Here is an 18,031-nt window from a genome sequence, read left to right as displayed (position 1 = left end):
AAGGGAGGTTCAAGTCTCCGCGCTGTTGAGGGGCTTGCTTGTTGTCCGGGCTTCACAGCAGCGGTATGAAACTGGGGGCGACAATACATGTGAAGCGCAGAGTCCTACCTTTCAGGGTGAAAACCCAAGGTCTGGCCTTAACTGGTTGTGCCCGGCGATGACCTTAGTGGAGGCATTGTTTTGAGAGTGGGGACTATCTTCAGGGTGAAAACCTAAGATCTTTGATCGGGCGACGACGGTGTTGGAGCACTGTTCCCTTCTTGGAGGCGTCGTTTTTTGGAGAGTCTGCAATTCAGGTGTTGTCATGGTGGTGGTTGTATTGCTGTTGTTAGGTCGGTGATACTGTAGCGGGACTTTTGTTTCTTAGTTTTCTTTTTCTTTTTTTGGCTGTGTGCATCCGTAGTGCCATTAGGGTGGTGCGTTGTTGCAGAGGCTGGGTGTAATTGGTATCTCTCGATATTAATATATTCCCTTTATCGAAAAAAAAGCAAAAAGATACTACTAGCGAACTACAGGTCTACATTTTCACGAAAGTTATGAAAATAATTCACACTACAACTGGCGATTTCAAGGGTCTGTGCCCCCACTTCATGTGTCCTACCATCCATTGCTTAATTTAAAAAATATGTTGCTTGATTTTTGTCTTTTGGTCCTAGCCTTCTTTGTGTTTCATGAGTTTTTCTTTCACCACTTTGGGTGGTCTCCCTCTTGGACGCTTCATAGTCTTAGAGGAGCTTGATTGTCCCCTTTTGGTCTCCATGATTTTTTTCTTGATGTTTTGGTGTTCATTCGGTGAATCTGAGCTTGCAGAGGTGTCGCTGTCGGTGTCCTCATCTATACCTACAAAAAATATCATTTATTATGACGGTCATGCATACATGCATGTTCTAACATCCTCTACACCTATCACAGTCTTGTGCACTTCATAATTGTCCAAATTAATCTCGTTTATCCATATTTCTTTCTCTCTTTGCGAAAAAAGGGCAAGCTATGTGCACTAGTATTAGGTAGTTCGATAGAAGGGTAAATTAGATTTATGTTAATGCGGTCTTGAAAGATTTAAAGATTCAACTAATAGTCTTTTCAAGAGAAGACATCCCACAGCTTTCTACTGCTCAAAACTAGACACATGGATGCTTGCAAATGGATTCATATGGATGAAAATATCAACATTTTTTCAGAACTTGATTGTATGTACAAGTTGTCCACTTGACATGAACATAGTATCTTTGCCTCAAATATTTGTTTTTTTTGCATTGGTTAATTCAAATACCACGTATTTGATTACATATTCAAGTGGGAAATGGATGTATAGTAGACTAATATACTAATGAATACCACGAGACAGATTAAGAAACAAAAAACTGAATTTTTTAGCCAACACAATAACACATAAAGCAGATGATTCAATATAATAAGTATAGTAGTGCGCTTGAGGTACTTATTTGTTGATGGCAATATTTATGTAGCAACATATGTTCTGATGTCATGGGGTTAATTTATGTATATCCTCAGTAATACGAGAACGTATTAATAGAGCTAGCCCAGATGGAAGAACCCAAAGAAGAGAATATTCGCAACATATGTACAGATAGAAAATGTTACCATAGCTCCGATAATCGAGAAACTTACTGCTATATGATGTTCTCCCATTGCAGTTTATTTTCTCCCTTGGTGCTGATCCTCTAGGTTTTTTTAAAAATGTAGGTGTTTTAGCATCCTTCCAATTGTTTGTTAGTCTCTTGTGCAAATACTCATGCTGCAAAATAATTAGGTGAATATATGCAATATATATAGTATCAAATATCTGTACGCAAAATAATTTCATTGAGAAAAAATGGAAACCTTATTAATGTTAAAGAAATCCGTTTGTTTGTAATTGTGTAAGAAACATAGGCAGTAAAACTGTGTTGTTGTTATAAACCAACACAAGTTTAATATGTATGGTTGAAAATAAGCAATACACGCTTAGTATCCTCTGGGCTTGTTTCAAGTTCAGCAAGCTCTTCAAAGTTATTGTGAAAGAATAGGCACACTAGCAATGCAAACAAACAATGTTCCATGCCCAGTTAGTCTAATACATATACATGTCAGTCCTTATAAGGAAAACGTAACTATAGGAAGAAGCACCATGGTAAGCAAAATTACTAGTATAATATAGAATGGAATGTCAATTACCAGATCAGCAGATTTTTCAAAAGAGTACAAGTCATGAACACTTGTATTTTGAATAAACTGGCGTTTTGTGACTTTTCCGGTTTCAAGATAGCGAAGTGCCGACCTCCGAGTACGAAAGACATATTGGCTAACAGGATCCGTGTAGTACTGCGCACAATTTTTAGTAATGATTAGAATGTCAAACAAAATTCAACCAAAACACAATGATTTTTGTTTTCACTTTGTGTTTACCATATCTGTCCTTATTCCGTACTTTGTTTTTCTGTATGCTATTTCTTTGACCCATCCTTGGGGCAACAGAGATGGGTTGAATTCCAGCAAGGCTAGAAGCTACAATATAAGGATACAAATTAGTCTCAGAATGTCAAATCATTAGCAGAGATAATGAAAAGTAAGAAATACATTATCTTGAGAGTTCATGTCGCATTGTCCATCTGTATTGCACTCAGTGATCTTCATTTCCTTAACATAGAGTAGTACATCTTCTTTAGAGAATAAACGTACTCCCATTGCAGGGTGAACATAAAACTGCGAAAAATATGCACACAATATTATATACTGATCAAAATTGATGTATGGTGCCAGTAAATTTTATTGTTGACTTTTGGCCTTAGCCTTTTCCATGGCATGCATGTATATATGTTGTCTTTCTCATATAGCCCATGATTGTTAGCCTAATAAACATGTAACGCTTACTTAATTTCACATAAATTCATCTACACTTATAATGTTATCTCACATGGAGAAAGCTCCAAGAACCAGGGAAAAGTCCGGTTTGAACATGGGTGCATGTGAACCCTAGTTGGAAATGTATTTTCTAAATGTTAAAAAAATTTGAAATAAAAATATCCGGGTACGTACGCATGTTTCATGTATGCGTAGAAAGTTTTCGCGGAGAAACCACTTTTTTATTTCAGAATCTAAAAAAGACAAAATACGTCACATATATACTGCTATATAGCCCTGCAAAATTTCACTTTTTTGCCGAGACAAAATAAAAAGTTTTTTCGTCACGAAACTCATGTCCAGGGCACATATTTGAGATCATCTGGGAAATCATTTTGTGTTTCGATTTTTAAAACATGTTTTGATATCACAAACGGAACTTTTTAAAATATGGGTTCACATGCCCCCATGTTCTATATATGCACACTCAGTGAACGGATGAACCAGTGGCAATCATCCATCGCCTTAGTAGGCAATTATAGATAATAAGTATGACTTGAGTTAGGAGTCTACCAGAGAGATGATTCGGTTTGATTGCAAACTTTTCCCGGAGTTTCACTCTGTACACTAATTAAACCATGCTTACCATCAAAGATGAGTTTAATATTTTTTGCTATGAGATGATAAAAATCCAATAAATGGATTAGATACTCACGCAAACAAATAAGTAGTTATGAAGATATGTATATTACAAAAAAATACTTATGATGAATACTCTAATGATACTATACATTGGCACCTTATGAAACAAACTTTTTGGACCCTAAGAGCATCACTAGCAGTACCCTTAAAAACGCCGAACACTTATAATAACCCTTTTTACGGTTTTGAGCCTATAAATGGCGCAGACCAGTACCCTCAAATCTTCAAACCTGTAAACTTTTCTTAGGGTTTGGCTCAGATCTGAGGCTCAACCTGTACTAGTGGGGGTTGGGAGGCCAAACTATAGGCCACCCGTACTTTCCCTTTGCTTTGTGCGCGTCTGAAATTTCACCTCCTCCTTCTTCGACACACAGCCGCTGCTCCGCCGACTGCCACAGCTCCGCCGATGCGCTCCATGGAGCATCCCCCGCCTCCGCCGACCCGCGTAGCCGCCGCTGCTCCGCCGATCGCCGCGGACCCTACCATGGGAGCTACCCCGACCAACGCCGATGTCGTGGCGATGGTCTCCACGACCCAAGTTAGGCAGAAGAGGCGGAGGGCGGGCACCCACCCGGTAGCCACGACGGCGACTGCTGCGCCGGCGGTGCCCCCTGTCCCTGTGCTGAAGCCGTCCCGTCACCGCCCCAAACCATCGTTGGTGCCAAAATGGAGTCTGCGCCTCCGGATCCCAATGTTGCGGGCGCGAATGACGTGTTTGACGATATGTCAGTCCCCACGTCTTCGTACTTGGGCTTGCTCATCGAGCGGAGGTGAACATTGGGGCTCCTCCCCTTGATTCATTCGGCTTCCACGGTGACGAGGAGGAGGCGGACGATGATGAGGAGGCACACAATGAAGATGTTACCAAGATCGAGGAGGGAGTGTTCGAAGTGATTCAAGAGGATACGGGTTCTCAAAGGCCCACAGTCCACTCGTTGAACTACACCGAGCTAGAAGATGTCCTTTTGGTTCGTGCTTAGTCGCAAGTGGGGTTGGATGCGGTAACCGACATGAATCAAACCGGGAAACTCTATTGGCAAAGCATTGAGGACAAGTATTGCAAGTTGAAACCCAAGACTGACATATTGATCGCTTCCATTCCGGTGGGCGTTGATGAAACCTGCTTGTGCTCGTTGGTGTGCGGATATGGACAAAGTGAGGTCGCAACCACCTAGTGGCTGCGTTGAGAGTGATTATGTGAGTACATTTAACATCTCATTTTTAGATCATGCTTAGTTGTTGATTGTGCTATGGTTTTGATTATGATATGCTTCCGATTATGCTATGTTAAGAAACATTTGCCGACATGCGGTACAAGGACATGGCCGGTTCCGAGGGTAAATCCTTCCCATTTAAGCATTGTTGGGCATTGCTTCGAAATCTTAACATGTGGAAACTGAGGGATCAAGAAACCGCACCGAAGAAATCAGATATGTTAAAATGGATGATAGTGACGAAGAAGGAAGGAACCATGCCAAGCCGGAGGGAAATAAGAAGGCAAATGAAAGGATGAAGATGGAAGCGGAGGCAACAAGCTTGAGGGATAAGATTAAACAAATGACCAAGGCAAACGAGACATTGACAATAAAAACATTGGAGACAAAGCTCATTATCACTGAGAAGAAAGAGGTGAAACTTGCACAGTTGGAACCTCGGCGAGAAGATGCTGAGCGCAAGGCTGACTTGGAGGAGAGGATGATCATGATCAAAGATGCCAAAGCATGGAAGGAGCTCATATCCGAGGAGAAGGAGCACATGATGATGTCAAGTAAGGACATGGATGAAGACCAAGTGACGTGGGGGGAATGAGACCAAGGCGGACATCATGGAGAGAAAGTGGCTACTGCATGTTGGTGGTGCGTCATCTACTCTCCAAGGTGAGTATCCTATGAGTGGTGGTGGCGATGGAGGTGTGGACAACTCCACCGATGCTTGATGTTTGCATGCGTTCTTGGTGGTGGTCGTGGTGCCGAGGTTCAACATTTTGGTGGTGGTGCCGAGGAGAAGGAGCATGTTATGATTATGCGATGTAAAACTATAAATCATGCACCATTTATACTCATTGCAAGTTTGTTTCACGGTTTATGGTGTTTTGCTAGTGATGCTCATTGTGTGTTGCTGTCATTTTGAGGGATGAAAACAGCGGGGCAGATCAGTGCCCTCAAACCCAACCCGTATAACAGAATATTTGTGCTTGATATGTGCCTGCTGTTTTCGGCCCTCGATATGCATTTTTCTCAACCTGTAAACAGGTTTTAAGGGTTCATGTTTTATGGGTACTGCTAGTGATGCTCTAATTACACGCCACATTCCAGGGCATGCATGTCCCACTGGAAATCACATGCTTGTCTTAAAAATTGCAAAGTTTTTAGTATGTGCATGTATATTAGGGCATGTCCAACCAATCGCGACGCTTTTCCAGACACTTACAAGAAAAATATCACAAAATGAAAAAAAGCATAGAAGTGCACATCCTCCCATCACTTGACGGTACACCACATGAGAAACTTCCCGGTTGGTGGCACCTTTTGGCTTCATCGATTCACGTCGCATGGAGAAAATAGACCAATGGCATGTCCAACTTGGTTACAATAAGCTGGGACCACTCTTAATGCCATGGTGACCTTAAACTGACACAATGCATAAGATTATTTGGTCCTCAAGGTGGAGCCCACTAGCTAGAGTGCTCTTTTTCCCAACCGCCCTCACGTACGACCGTGCTCTAGAAAATCACAATTCATCTGATTTCTCTTCTTCTTAGAAAAAAAATCCCAATTCATTCAACTCCTCTTCTTCTTCCCTGCACCGTCTCCCTCTCGTCGTCTTTCTTGCAATTCCTCTTCTTATCTCCCCCTCTAGAAGAACTAGCTATGAAGATCGTGTCGCCATCAGCTGCAGTAGAGCTAAGTTCAGATCTGTGCGTGCCTGGTCATGGTCAGCTCGGTGCTAGGCGTGTGGCCATGTAAGGTGACCCCCCCCCCCCGGTCGTGGTTTGGGTATTCTATTCCTAATGACTACAATGACTAGGGTGCCACCAAATCAGGCATGCAGCCATGCATGGACCTCTCTCCATTGAGCATTTCTTTCTCATCACGCATACTTGCTTAGCGTCGGGTGTGGTGCTTTCTCGACATCAACCTTGGGGTCATGGAAGACCCTTGATCCGGGATCCCTCTGTTTTGTTTCGTGTCTTCATCCCTTGAAATCAGTCTACGGCACTTCCATGAGGTTGCTATAGAGAAATGACTCCTGTCACAAATCCGCATGCCAAGGAGAAAGGATAGAGAAATTGCCAATTTCTATTGCTTGTGTCCGGGTCGGGACCTTAAGAGTTTTTTTCCTTTGAACTCGCTCAATGTTTATGGATGACCTTGCGGCTACTTTTCACCCCATGTCCGACCGTTAGTTCCATATTGGACCGCCCAAAGTGCCAAACTTAATGGTCCATTGACTTGGATTAGACATTGGCGTCCAAGCTAAGTCTCCCACTCCCTCCTGATGCGCACATGATGTACATGGCCTTACTAGTTAACTTTATAAGGTTAGTTCGGGACATGATACGGTGAAGGTAAAAAATAATTACCTTGAACATCTTGTCCATATTCTCTCCCCCTGCTCTAATCTCAACAAACCATCCCTTTGGAAGCCATTCATGCGCCTTCTGCATATTATCACAGTAGCACAACCCATATATTGGTTATAGATATTGGTATAATACCAAAATACTTAATGACTTAACCCCACACTAAGAAAAACGTACAGGAAGCATGCTGCTACATGCAGCTTTCTCCTTAGATTGTATCCAGTGTTCATCCATCTCGGAGAAAAGGTAGTTCAGAACCTCCACCTTCATCCTGAATTCGGACCTTGATATGGGAGAAACGAAATACTACAGAGAAAAATTAATCACATATCTCAAAATAAAATATAAAAACATAAAAGAAATCAATAGAGATGTTCAAGTGCTAAATCTTGTACTAGTATGCATCTAAGCATCTTCTTGTACATGATTGGTGTAGAACATACCTGGTAGAGGGCGCCGTCCTCACCATGTTTGACTTTCATGACCCAGCCATCGGGGAGCCAATCTGGTGTCTGCTCCATGTCTTCTTTCACGTTCTACTTGACATCCTCCGGTACTTTTTCTTCCATTCCTTCGTCTCTGATCGACAAGTTCCTCATTTGTACATAAATATCTGAAACTCTCGCCTTTCTTCTCTATATGAAAACCCGTCCTTCTATACTTTCAGATCTAAAATAGGCACGGGAAAAAGAAGTTTGTCAATGGTAGGTGGGTAGCTAGTGACAGCTAGTACAACAGATAATCTCATTTAATGTGGTTATTTCTATTTGGGAGTGTCTCAAAATTGGAAGGGTGTGAACGATATATGGTTGTGGGATGCGGAAAATACTAGTTGTAGCATGTTAAAAGATTTTATTTGTGCTTCTTTCCAAAAATAAATATAGGAGTCTATGATTTGTATTCATCGGTTTAATAATGTGATCAAATAGAATTGTGCTAACTATTTATTCCCAACGTCATCATCACTAGACCGCACAAGGAAATGAATCGAACAAGGGAAAAAACTGAAATCGGCACCTATAGTGGTCTGTTAGGTGGTCAAACCGCCGGTTTTCACCCAAACCAAATGAAACTAGAGGCTGGTCCAACCGGTCAGAAGATTTCTATGCCCGCGAGGGGAAATGGAATGAGCGGGCGCTTTGACTTCCATGACCCAGCCATCGTGGAACCAATTTGGTGTCTGCTCCACATGCTCTTTCACGTTCTCCTTGAAACCCTTCGGTACTTTTGCTTCCATTACTTCGTCTGTGATTGACGATTCCTTCATTCCTACATAAATCTTTGCAAACTCTCGCCTTTCTTCTCTCTGTGAAAACCCATCCTTCTATATTTTCAGATCTGAAATGGATACAGGAAATTAAAGGAAGTTTGTGAATGGTAGGTGGGTAGCTATTGACAACTAGTACAACAGATAATCTCATTTAATGTATTTATTTCTGTTTGGGATTGTCCAAAAATTGGAATGGTGTGAACGATATATGGTTGTGGGATGTGGAAAATACGAATTGTAGCACGTCAACAGATTTTATGTGTTTCTTTCCCAAAAATATATATAGGAGTCTATGATGTGTATTCATCGGTTTAATAATGTGATAAAATAGAATTGTGCTCATTATTTATTCTCTATGTGTACACATCATTATTAGACCGGACAAGGAAATGAACCGAACAAAGAAAGAACTGGAATCGGCAGCCCCACCGATCTGTTAGGCGGTCGAACCGGCTACTTGAAGCGGGTCCAACCGGTTAGAAGATATTTATATGCTCGCGAGCGGCAAAAAAATGAGCTGGCGCGAGGAGCCTAGGAATCGAACCTAGGTATGGAGGTTGAGTGCATGTGCTTCTCTTCTATGTGGCAACCACCTATTCCATTCTAAATTTGTGATTATTAAATGAAAGTTTACCTATTTTACATGATATTTATTTATTATATAAAAATAATAATTAAATTTTAATTACCAGCCAACTATTGAAATGAGTGAACCATCGGTTAGTGAACCATGAATCGAGAGCCTCGCCAGTTCGGTCATCGATCCGATTTTTTAAACTATGGTTGTACCTGCAGAATTATGATAGTAGCAGATGTATGCCTAACTTACATCATTCATGCAAATACAATACTATATCTCAATTATATTGCACATATGAATATATGATACATCGTATGTATACATACATTTGCGACAAATACACAAATGAAGTTAAACATACACAAAAGAAGAAAATTTATAGTATCTCTTGGTTACATCTTTGTCTCCATGAGGAAAGGAAGGCAAACATTTATTTCTAGTTGACGAGGGAATACCGGGGTGCAATCTAGTCGCTACCTCGAGGAGCCTCCTAGCCAAGGCCCAACACAACGCAGAAGACCTGTCGATCCAGCAAGATCATCGTGGAGAACAAGCAAAGGAATCAATGGCGTGGTGGTCGATTAGGCTTTCAATGACCCGCTCGAATAATTTAAAACCCTAGACCAAGTCATCTGTATAAGGTTTGGTCAGGATCACGCAGACCAGACATTCATTAATCCTTTTAGCCTCCATAGCTTCCATCTACACCTCCAACAATACTGTAATTATATAAGCAACAATAGAATCAAGTAAGAGTAGGTCTTTACTCCACCGAGAGGGGCGAAACCTGGGTAGCCGAGCAATATATATCAGGCTATTTTTAAGAGAAATGAACACGTCACCTAGTGTTTGTTCATTCTACATATACGAAAATGCTATTCTGATCACGAGCACAAATGGTCTCGTTTTCTAGACCACTCGTTCCTCTCAGATAGGTGGTACTTGAGTTGTATTCATCATTGCATATTGATTTTAAAAGATGGGGTCTGCAGCACCGGGGCCCACCTCTACTCCTATATTTATTGTTCTGCTATAGTCGGTACAGAAGGGAGAAAACACGGTGCTGCTGGCCTTTTTCTTTCAACGGCGTACACCTCCGATAGGTAGTGCAGCTGTAGCTGCTGCGAATGTGCTCCTCGGTCAGTCCGTGAGCGTCGGCAGCCCACGCCTTGAAGCAGCAGGGCCTCCCTCCACCGTCACAAGGCCCGGGCCACCACTGCATCAATCACCGTGTTGAGGATCTCCGGCTCCATCAACAGCCGCTCCACGCTGCTGGCGGCACCATGTCCTACAAGGCATCGAACGCCGCTGAATAGAAGTCGAAGTCCAAGGCCGCCGAAGCCAGCAGGTCGTCAAACGAACCCACCTCAAGGTCAAGGACCCGAGATCTCGCCGTGTTGTAAGAGCTCGTGGAGGAACAGCACACTGTTGACAGCCAGCATCTCGACCAAGCCCAACTCAAGGCTAGTGGCTGGGTCGGCTGCGAGCTGGGCATGCAAAGAAGTAGCAGCTGGAGGTTGAGGGAGCTGGCTAGGCGCAGAGATGGTCGCTGGTGCGGAGGAGCATGTCATGGTTAGGGCCGGCGTCGATGATTCTGGCGTCGGTCGGGCCAAGGTTGCTCTTGGCGCTGTCGCGCGCAGATGTCTCGGAGTGGAAGCTTGGAAATTCTTCGTCCGGGCTAGTACAAGGCGAGACTGAAAGTGAGCTTGCTTGAGTAGCTCGTGCCCCAGGCAAAGTTAGCTTATAGAATGAGCTAGCGTAGCTAGCAACTGCATGGGCATCGCATCCATCAAGAGCGATTCTATAGACAAAAGCTTGGCGAGGCGGCCATCGGTGCGTACGGTGGCAGGGCAGGGACATCGTCGGGCTCGGGGTGGGTCGGTCATGGCATGAGCAACAACAGTAGGTCGTGGGCGCAACACATGGCCATCTGTACCATAGGTCCAGCTGCACTTACACCGTCACAAAGGTCCCTCGCACTAACCGTCAAATCTGCCCACCGTACTCCCACTAGTGGAAAACAGGCCTTTTGATCCGGGTGGTTAGGGCCTTTTGTCGCGGGCGGCCAGCCGCGACAAGCAAGGCGCGATAAAAGGGTGGCCTTTTATCCCGGGTCACTTACGACCCGCGACATAAGGTCCACCACGTGGCAGCCGCGGGGCGCGCAGGGCACAGGCCCTTTTGTCGCGGGCGGTATTACCACCCGCGACAAAAGGCCTTCTACGTGGCGCGCGCACAACGCTTCTGCTTTAGGGTTTGAGGGGTGCAGCACCCCTCCCCCCCGCCACCGACCGCCTCGTTATTTCATTTTTTTCGTTCGAAAATAAAAGTTGCATATATTTGTACGCTACTAGAAGTTGTACACATTCATTCATTATATATATATATAGATCGATCAAACAAATATTGGAAGCAGAAGTCGATTCCCCTTACACATATTCGTAGGTTCCCTACATATATACATGGAGCTCACGATCGACAAACGGTACTAACGACCGTCTATTTGGAGGTAGAACAACTATCTGGACTAAACAAGCCTTTGTTGTTTATTACTTCTCTAACCAAAAGTCCCGCCACTTCCTCCGCGATTCCTAGTGCGTGTTCCTTTGGTTGGAGTCTGTCCCGCATGAAGTCGACCTATATACGAAAATGAGATGAGTATGACTATATCAGTCTTGATAACGAAATATTGATGATAATAAATAAAGTTGTGAATGTTATTGCTTACGTCGAATTTATTTCTGTTCTGCTTCTCAGTGGTTAACATGCGAATGGACTCGCAAACGTAGTATCCACATAGATTCGTCCCTTGTGGCTGCTGGGGGCACGCTACGGGAGTAAATGTTAGCTTCTTTGCAAAGGTAATGTCCTTATGAACATTCTTCAAAGCTTGCCAAGCCCTGCCAGGCAAAAGAATGATTGAATGAGTGGATAATTAATTGATATCTCACGAAAGATAAAGCGCGGCGATGAAGGAAATTACACTTGGAGCAACTTCTGCAAGTCCTGGAACCCGTCCAGGCCTCTACTCGATGGGTCTCTTACTTCAACTATTCCCTTATCAGGTTGAATGTCTAGTAGAATCCAGAGTGGAAGCTGCACATGTTATGCATATATACGTCAGGAATTACACTTAACATCGAGTAAGAAAAATTGAATGTGCATAAAAGATCATTAAGACTCTCACTCGTAGTTGTAAGGAAACAATATTGAATCACAGAAATATTGCTGCCCCAAAAACCTTAGTAGGTTTCCCCCCGTTTCTTCGCGTTTATGCTTCACCGTTTCAACATGTATTTTATCTGGGTCAACAAACCCAAGCGACCGGCCGGAAACCCAAGCGACCACGGAACACTAGGGCCGAAGCCTCTTGTTCGTCCTCCCTTCTCAGGATTACCGAGGACAAGCGTCAGCAAGTCTTTCTCTCTATCGGGAGCAAACTTTAGTTTTCCCGCCTTTATATCCGTCGTCACTTCAATCCATTTTTGCCTCGGGTACCCTAACCCTGGTGTCACTTTCAACAATGTTCCCTGTCTTCATGTCATACTCACAGCCATGCGCGAGGAACCAATTTCGAGCCCTTATGTCCCATCCTTCTCGCGTGGGTTCTGGAGTGATCCCGTTCAGCTCCATCTCAGCCTCTTGTGCATCCCACTTAGGCATGGCTCTTCCGTAGCCCCCTCGCCCCGTATGATGGTGATATTTCTTCTCGCTTGCATTCTTCTTGTTTTTCGCTGACAGGTTCACAGCCTCCTCTGATTCTTTGTACCTCACAAATTCTTCCCAGTTATGCTCCTGCTTCGCTAGGTAGTTCTCGAATACTGGAGGCTTCTTGTCTTTCTTATAATTTTTCCATAACCGGTTCTTATACGCCCGGAAAAGTTCGCCCATCTTCTTAAGAGCCCATTTCTTCACTAGCTCTCGCTGCTTAGCATTCTCAGACTCCGATCCCAAATCTGGCAAAGTGAAATGTGCCATGAGGTCTCTGAAAAGTGTGTCCTTGTACCTATCGGCAACCTGATTTTCGGACACATTCTTCGTCTTGTTCCATTCTCTGACAGTGATCGGGACACGATCTCTAACCACAACTCCGCACTGATTTTTGAACTTCACTCCGACATTCTCGGGTGCCACCGGTTGGCCTTCCGGTGATATAACTTCAATTGTGAAGTGGTCTTTCTTGGTCAACTTCTTTGCCGGGCCTCGTTTCTCTATCTTATCTTCGGAGGCCTAAGAGAATACATATAGAATTGCATTAATGCCTCTATACTAATGCCTCAATACATATGTACATATAGAATTCCATTAATACCTCGTCACGGAGCCGTCGTCGGCTTCTCCGTCACCGGAGCCGTCGGCTTCTCCGTCACCGGAGCCGTCGGCTTCTCCATGACCGGAGCCGTCGGGTTCTCCATGACCGGAGCCGTCGGCTTCTCCATCACCGGAGCCGGCTCGGTCGGCTTCGTACCATCGCGGATCATGTCCTCGAATATGTCTTCCTGTTCCAAGTCCCGTTCGAATTGATCCATTGTTTCGCAAAAGAATTAAATCGATAAGTAAATGTTCAAACACAAACCAAACCCTAACCCTAATCAAACACAAACCAAACCCTAACCCTAATCGGCGACACGTGTTTGCGAGAGGGAGAGGGGTGTCGGCGACGCGTGTTTGCGAGAGGGAGAGGGTCTCGGCGGCGCGTGTTTGCGAGAGGGAGAGGGGTGTCGGCGCGTGTTTGCGAGATGGAGAGTGCGCGTGTTTGCGAGAGGGAGAGGGGTGTCGGCGCGTGTTTGCGAGCGGGAGAGGGCGCGTGTTTGCGAGAGGGGAGGGTGTCGGCGACGGGTTTTGCGAGGGGGAGGGAGTCGACGTCAGTTGTTTGCGAGAGGGGTCTCGGCGGGTGTTTGCGAGAGGGGTGTGTTTGCGAGAGGGGTGTGTCGGCGGGTGTTTGCGAGAGGGGTGTGTCGGCGGCCGATCCGAATTTGAACTAACTAATCAAATTTAAACTACAAATTTGAACTAACTAATTACATTTAACAAAAATAAACTAACTAATTACAACAAAATACTTACAAAATTTAAACTACAAATTTGAACTAACTAATTACAACAAAAATAAACTAACTAATTACAACAAAATACTTACAAAAATGAACTAACTAATTACATACTAAAATGTCTATATACAAAAATGAACTAACTAATTACATACTAATTATCTAACTAATAACTAATTACTAAAATGTCTATATACAAAAATGAACTAACTAATTACATACTAATTATCTAACTAATAACTAATTACTAAAATGTCTATATACAAAAATAAACTAACTAATAACTAATTACAAAAATGAACTAACTAATTATACAAATTATCTAACTAAGAAAAAAAAATTAAAAAAAAGAGGGCCGGCCGGGGGCGCCGCGCCGGCGCCTGCGCACATGGCCGGCGGCTTGTACCTGCGGAGGGCGCGGCGGCGCGGCGGCGGGGCCGGCACGGGCACAGGGCGGCGGCGGCGGGCGCGCGGCACGGCGGCAATCGACGGCGCGGGCGGCACGCGCGGCGGCAATCGACGGCGGCGAGAGGCGCGGGCGGCGAGGGCACGCGCGGCGAGGGAGCTCGAGGAGGCCTACGGCGGCGACGGCGCGGCGGAGGAGATCGACGGCGGCGACGGCGCGGCGGATCGACGGCGGCACGGCAAAATCCGGCAGCTCGGCGGCGTGAATTTCGCTAAGTGTTGGCCTCCGTGTGTCGCGGGTGGGGCTCCGCCCGCGGGGTTAGGTATTTATACCTAACCCCTTTTGTCGCGGGTGGTGGCACGACCCGTGATAAAGGCCCCCTTTTATCACGGGTCGTGCCACCACCCGCGACTAAGGGGGTCCTTTATCGCGGGCCGTGGCTCGACCCGCGACAAAAGGGGGTGGGAGGGGAGGCGGCCGATCCGCGTGAAGCGCATCCAACGGCTCCAGGCCGTTGGATTCAAACGGCCCTGGAGCCGTTGGATGCGCTTCACGCGGATCAGGCCTGCAACAGTTTTTGTTTTTCGTTTTTTTCTCGTTTTTTGTTTTTCTGTTTTTTTTTAATAAAAACTATTATTTCAATAACTTTTAAATGGTAACTCAAAAAGAAAAGTTTTATATATGAAAATTGATCAGAAAAATCCAATGAACATGAATATGATATCCATATAACTATTTGCATCTCGCATCATATCCACTCGTGTCGCGTCCCCGTGCCACGTGTCGCCACCTCTTCCACGTGCCTCGCCCCGCCGACGCCGGCGTGCGACGTGTAGCCACCGCTGCCACGTGCCTCACCCCGCCGACGCCGGCGTGCGACGTGTAGCCACCGCTAACACGTGCCATGCCCCGCGTGCGCTATATAGAGCGACGAGTGCGGGCGCAACCACACGTCGCCACCGCCTCCGCTCATTCATCTCCGGGATGCCTCCATGTCGTCGAGGGGCGTCCGGTTTCCGTGGCGTTCGAGTGCATCCGAGCGGTAGGTTCACCGCCGAGATACGCGCCGGTGGCTTCCGCCTCACCCTCGGCACGTACAACACGCCGGAGGAGGCGGCGCGCGCTACGACGCGGCGGCGTGGCGCTTTCGGCGGCCGGGCACGACATCAACTTTCCGGATGTTGAATCGCTAGAGGAGGCGGAGTTCCTCGCGCCACCGCCGTGCCTCGTCACCGACGAGGACCGTCGCCGGCATCGCCGGGTGCAGCGCAGGATCGCCATCGCCGAGCGCGACGAGCAGTTGATGCGCCAGTGGAGGGCGCGGTCCCCCGACGCGTTCTTTGCTAACCTTAGGGCACAACGCAGGTCCAACAGGCGCAACCGTCGGGCCGTCGCCGCCTTCGAGCTCGAGAACTCGAATACAACTTGGACCGAAAACGACCCTCGGTGGGATGACCTTTGGACAAAAGGCTCCCACGGAAGCCCTGTTTTCCACTAGTGTCCGCTGGCAGAGACTACTCCCATACGGTTTTGCAATCCATATTTCAAATAAAGAATTGCATGGGTCCACAGCTCTAGACAAAATGAATGGTCCACAAAACGAGCTCATGTGTGCCCGTGAGCAGAAATGCCTCCCCCCTACATATACTGTTTTCTTCGGTGAGAACGACATGTTCCCCGCCGTGCGTACGTTCATGTTTTGTGCGCAGAAATCAGCTGCTTCGTCCAGGGTTTGGTGTGCTAAATAAAGCTGAAATGTAGGTGTACCTTCCAACGGAGATCTCCCAACACACTCCGATTATATAGTGGCAACCACCCTCACCAACAAAGCCAAAGCGCTTGCACCTCCTGACGCCTGACCACCTAAGACTGCAACGGCGGCACATTACATATCCTCATCATCTACCCAACACCAACTCTTACTCGATCCTGGAAGCTGCCGTTCACGAACCACACCATGAGTTATCTCCTCTCATACATCTCCAAGATGATGTGCATCAAGATACCATCGTCCTCGTCGGAGGCGAAGCGGCTCGAGGACAGCGGCGGCGGCGAGTGCTGCGTGTGCCTGTCGAGGATCCGGGCCGGCGAGGCCACGCGGCGGCTGCAGCCCTGCCGGCACGCGTTCCACCGCGACTGCGTGGACCGGTGGCTCGCGCTGTGCAAGCGCACCTGCCCGCTCTGCCGGGTGCAAGTACTCCCCGATGCTAACAGGCCAGCTGCGGCGGCAAAGCACGCCGGCGGCGACCAGCTCGCCGACGACCTCGTCATCTGGTTCTCCACCATGCTCGTCCCAGGATTCTGATACGTGAAATTAAACTGTCTCTTCTGCCTTCCTCGCGCGCGTTTTCTTCTTTCGTCACGATCGATCGATGACATAGAGGTCTTACTGTGTCTTAATTAGATAGCGAATGCTTGTACGTACGTACTTCCGCCTCCTTTTGCCAATGGATTATTGCGGGTAGTTTTGTACTCAAAATTTAAGAAATGTGGGTGTAAATAACAAGCTTGATCTTCTATTATTATTTTCAATACATGTGCAGTGCATGCTATATTCAACACTGTAAAGTTGGACATCCCGCGGTACGCGCGTTATATATATCTTGTACAGGGAAAAAAAATTCCACGTTCTTCAATTTTCGGTGTTATTATTATATGTCTGTAAAGTTGGACACCACTCCTAAATTTTAGGTGGTGCGCCAACAATCTGGAGCATGAAAAAGAGTAGTTAGCACTGCACCGACCTTGCGGCTGGACAAGTCAATCAATTTTGAAATTTCTTACTACTTAATTTGTTTGAAATACCTCAGAAACCTGAATACTCATATTTTTATTTTTTTCATGAAGAATATATATCGTATATATTGAATTTTCCACTAACACTTAGAGAAATAACCTAGCATTTTGGAAATACATTACTGTGTTTGAAAGAAAGATAAAAATTCTTTTGGCTGATAACATATACATTTTTGTTGATGTTTTTTGATTAAAAATAACACTGTTTTTTAGGGATCCATATCATTTTTTTATAAAATACATAAATAAGTCAATAGGGTTCTTGATTGCTCTTTTCGTACAATTATTATTATATCAAGTTTTGTGATTTTCTAATAAATAGATGAAAACATACGATGACCAAAATTCTCCATACAAAAGGTTTATGTGCTCAGTATTGTCTAAAATTGGCGTGAGCAATTTATTGTTGAAAATCTTAAAGTTTAGTGATGTTTTTGCTTGAAATGCATGGCATTTCATTTGTACGTATTCATAAGATGAATCATCAAAGGCTTTTCTCGTACTTGTCATTTTTGTGTTTAAGCAATTTATTAAAATGGCTGAACATTTCATGTGGTAAACTCAAATATCTGTGTAGACATAATTTTGTTGACACGTTAGATGAATATGATTTAAAAATAATGTAATATATGAAGTGAGCCTACCTCACTTCCATGCAGAAGTGGACGCACAACTAGCTACCGAGGTTCAAGTTTTCACAAAAGCAGGTTAGCATTCCTTAAAAACATGCTCTCCCTTTGATCCATAATGCCTGTCACTGTTTCGAATTTATCTAGACACATTTTAGTTTTTCAGTTCA

The 18,031-nt window shown here is 45.2% G+C and overlaps 1 protein-coding gene across 1 annotated transcript; it reads left to right on the top strand.

Annotated features, from left to right (window-relative positions):
* The first annotated feature begins 16,393 nt into the window (after positions 1-16,393).
* Positions 16,394-16,972, top strand: LOC124670381 (RING-H2 finger protein ATL66-like). Its single transcript, XM_047206893.1, has one exon. It carries the CDS (start codon positions 16,394-16,396, stop codon positions 16,739-16,741), a length of 348 nt encoding a protein of 115 aa, XP_047062849.1. The 3' UTR covers positions 16,742-16,972.
* Positions 16,973-18,031: the final 1,059 nt, after the last annotated feature.

This window comes from Lolium rigidum, chromosome 7 (genome assembly GCF_022539505.1).
Source record: "Lolium rigidum isolate FL_2022 chromosome 7, APGP_CSIRO_Lrig_0.1, whole genome shotgun sequence".
NCBI classification, from domain to species: domain Eukaryota; kingdom Viridiplantae; phylum Streptophyta; class Magnoliopsida; order Poales; family Poaceae; genus Lolium; species Lolium rigidum.
This window is presented reverse-complemented; position numbering and strand designations above follow the sequence as displayed.

Coding starts and splice junctions, on each gene's coding strand:
- LOC124670381 (XM_047206893.1), top strand. CDS start 16,394: ATGAGTTATCTCCTCTCATACATCTCCAAGATGATGTGCATCAAGATA.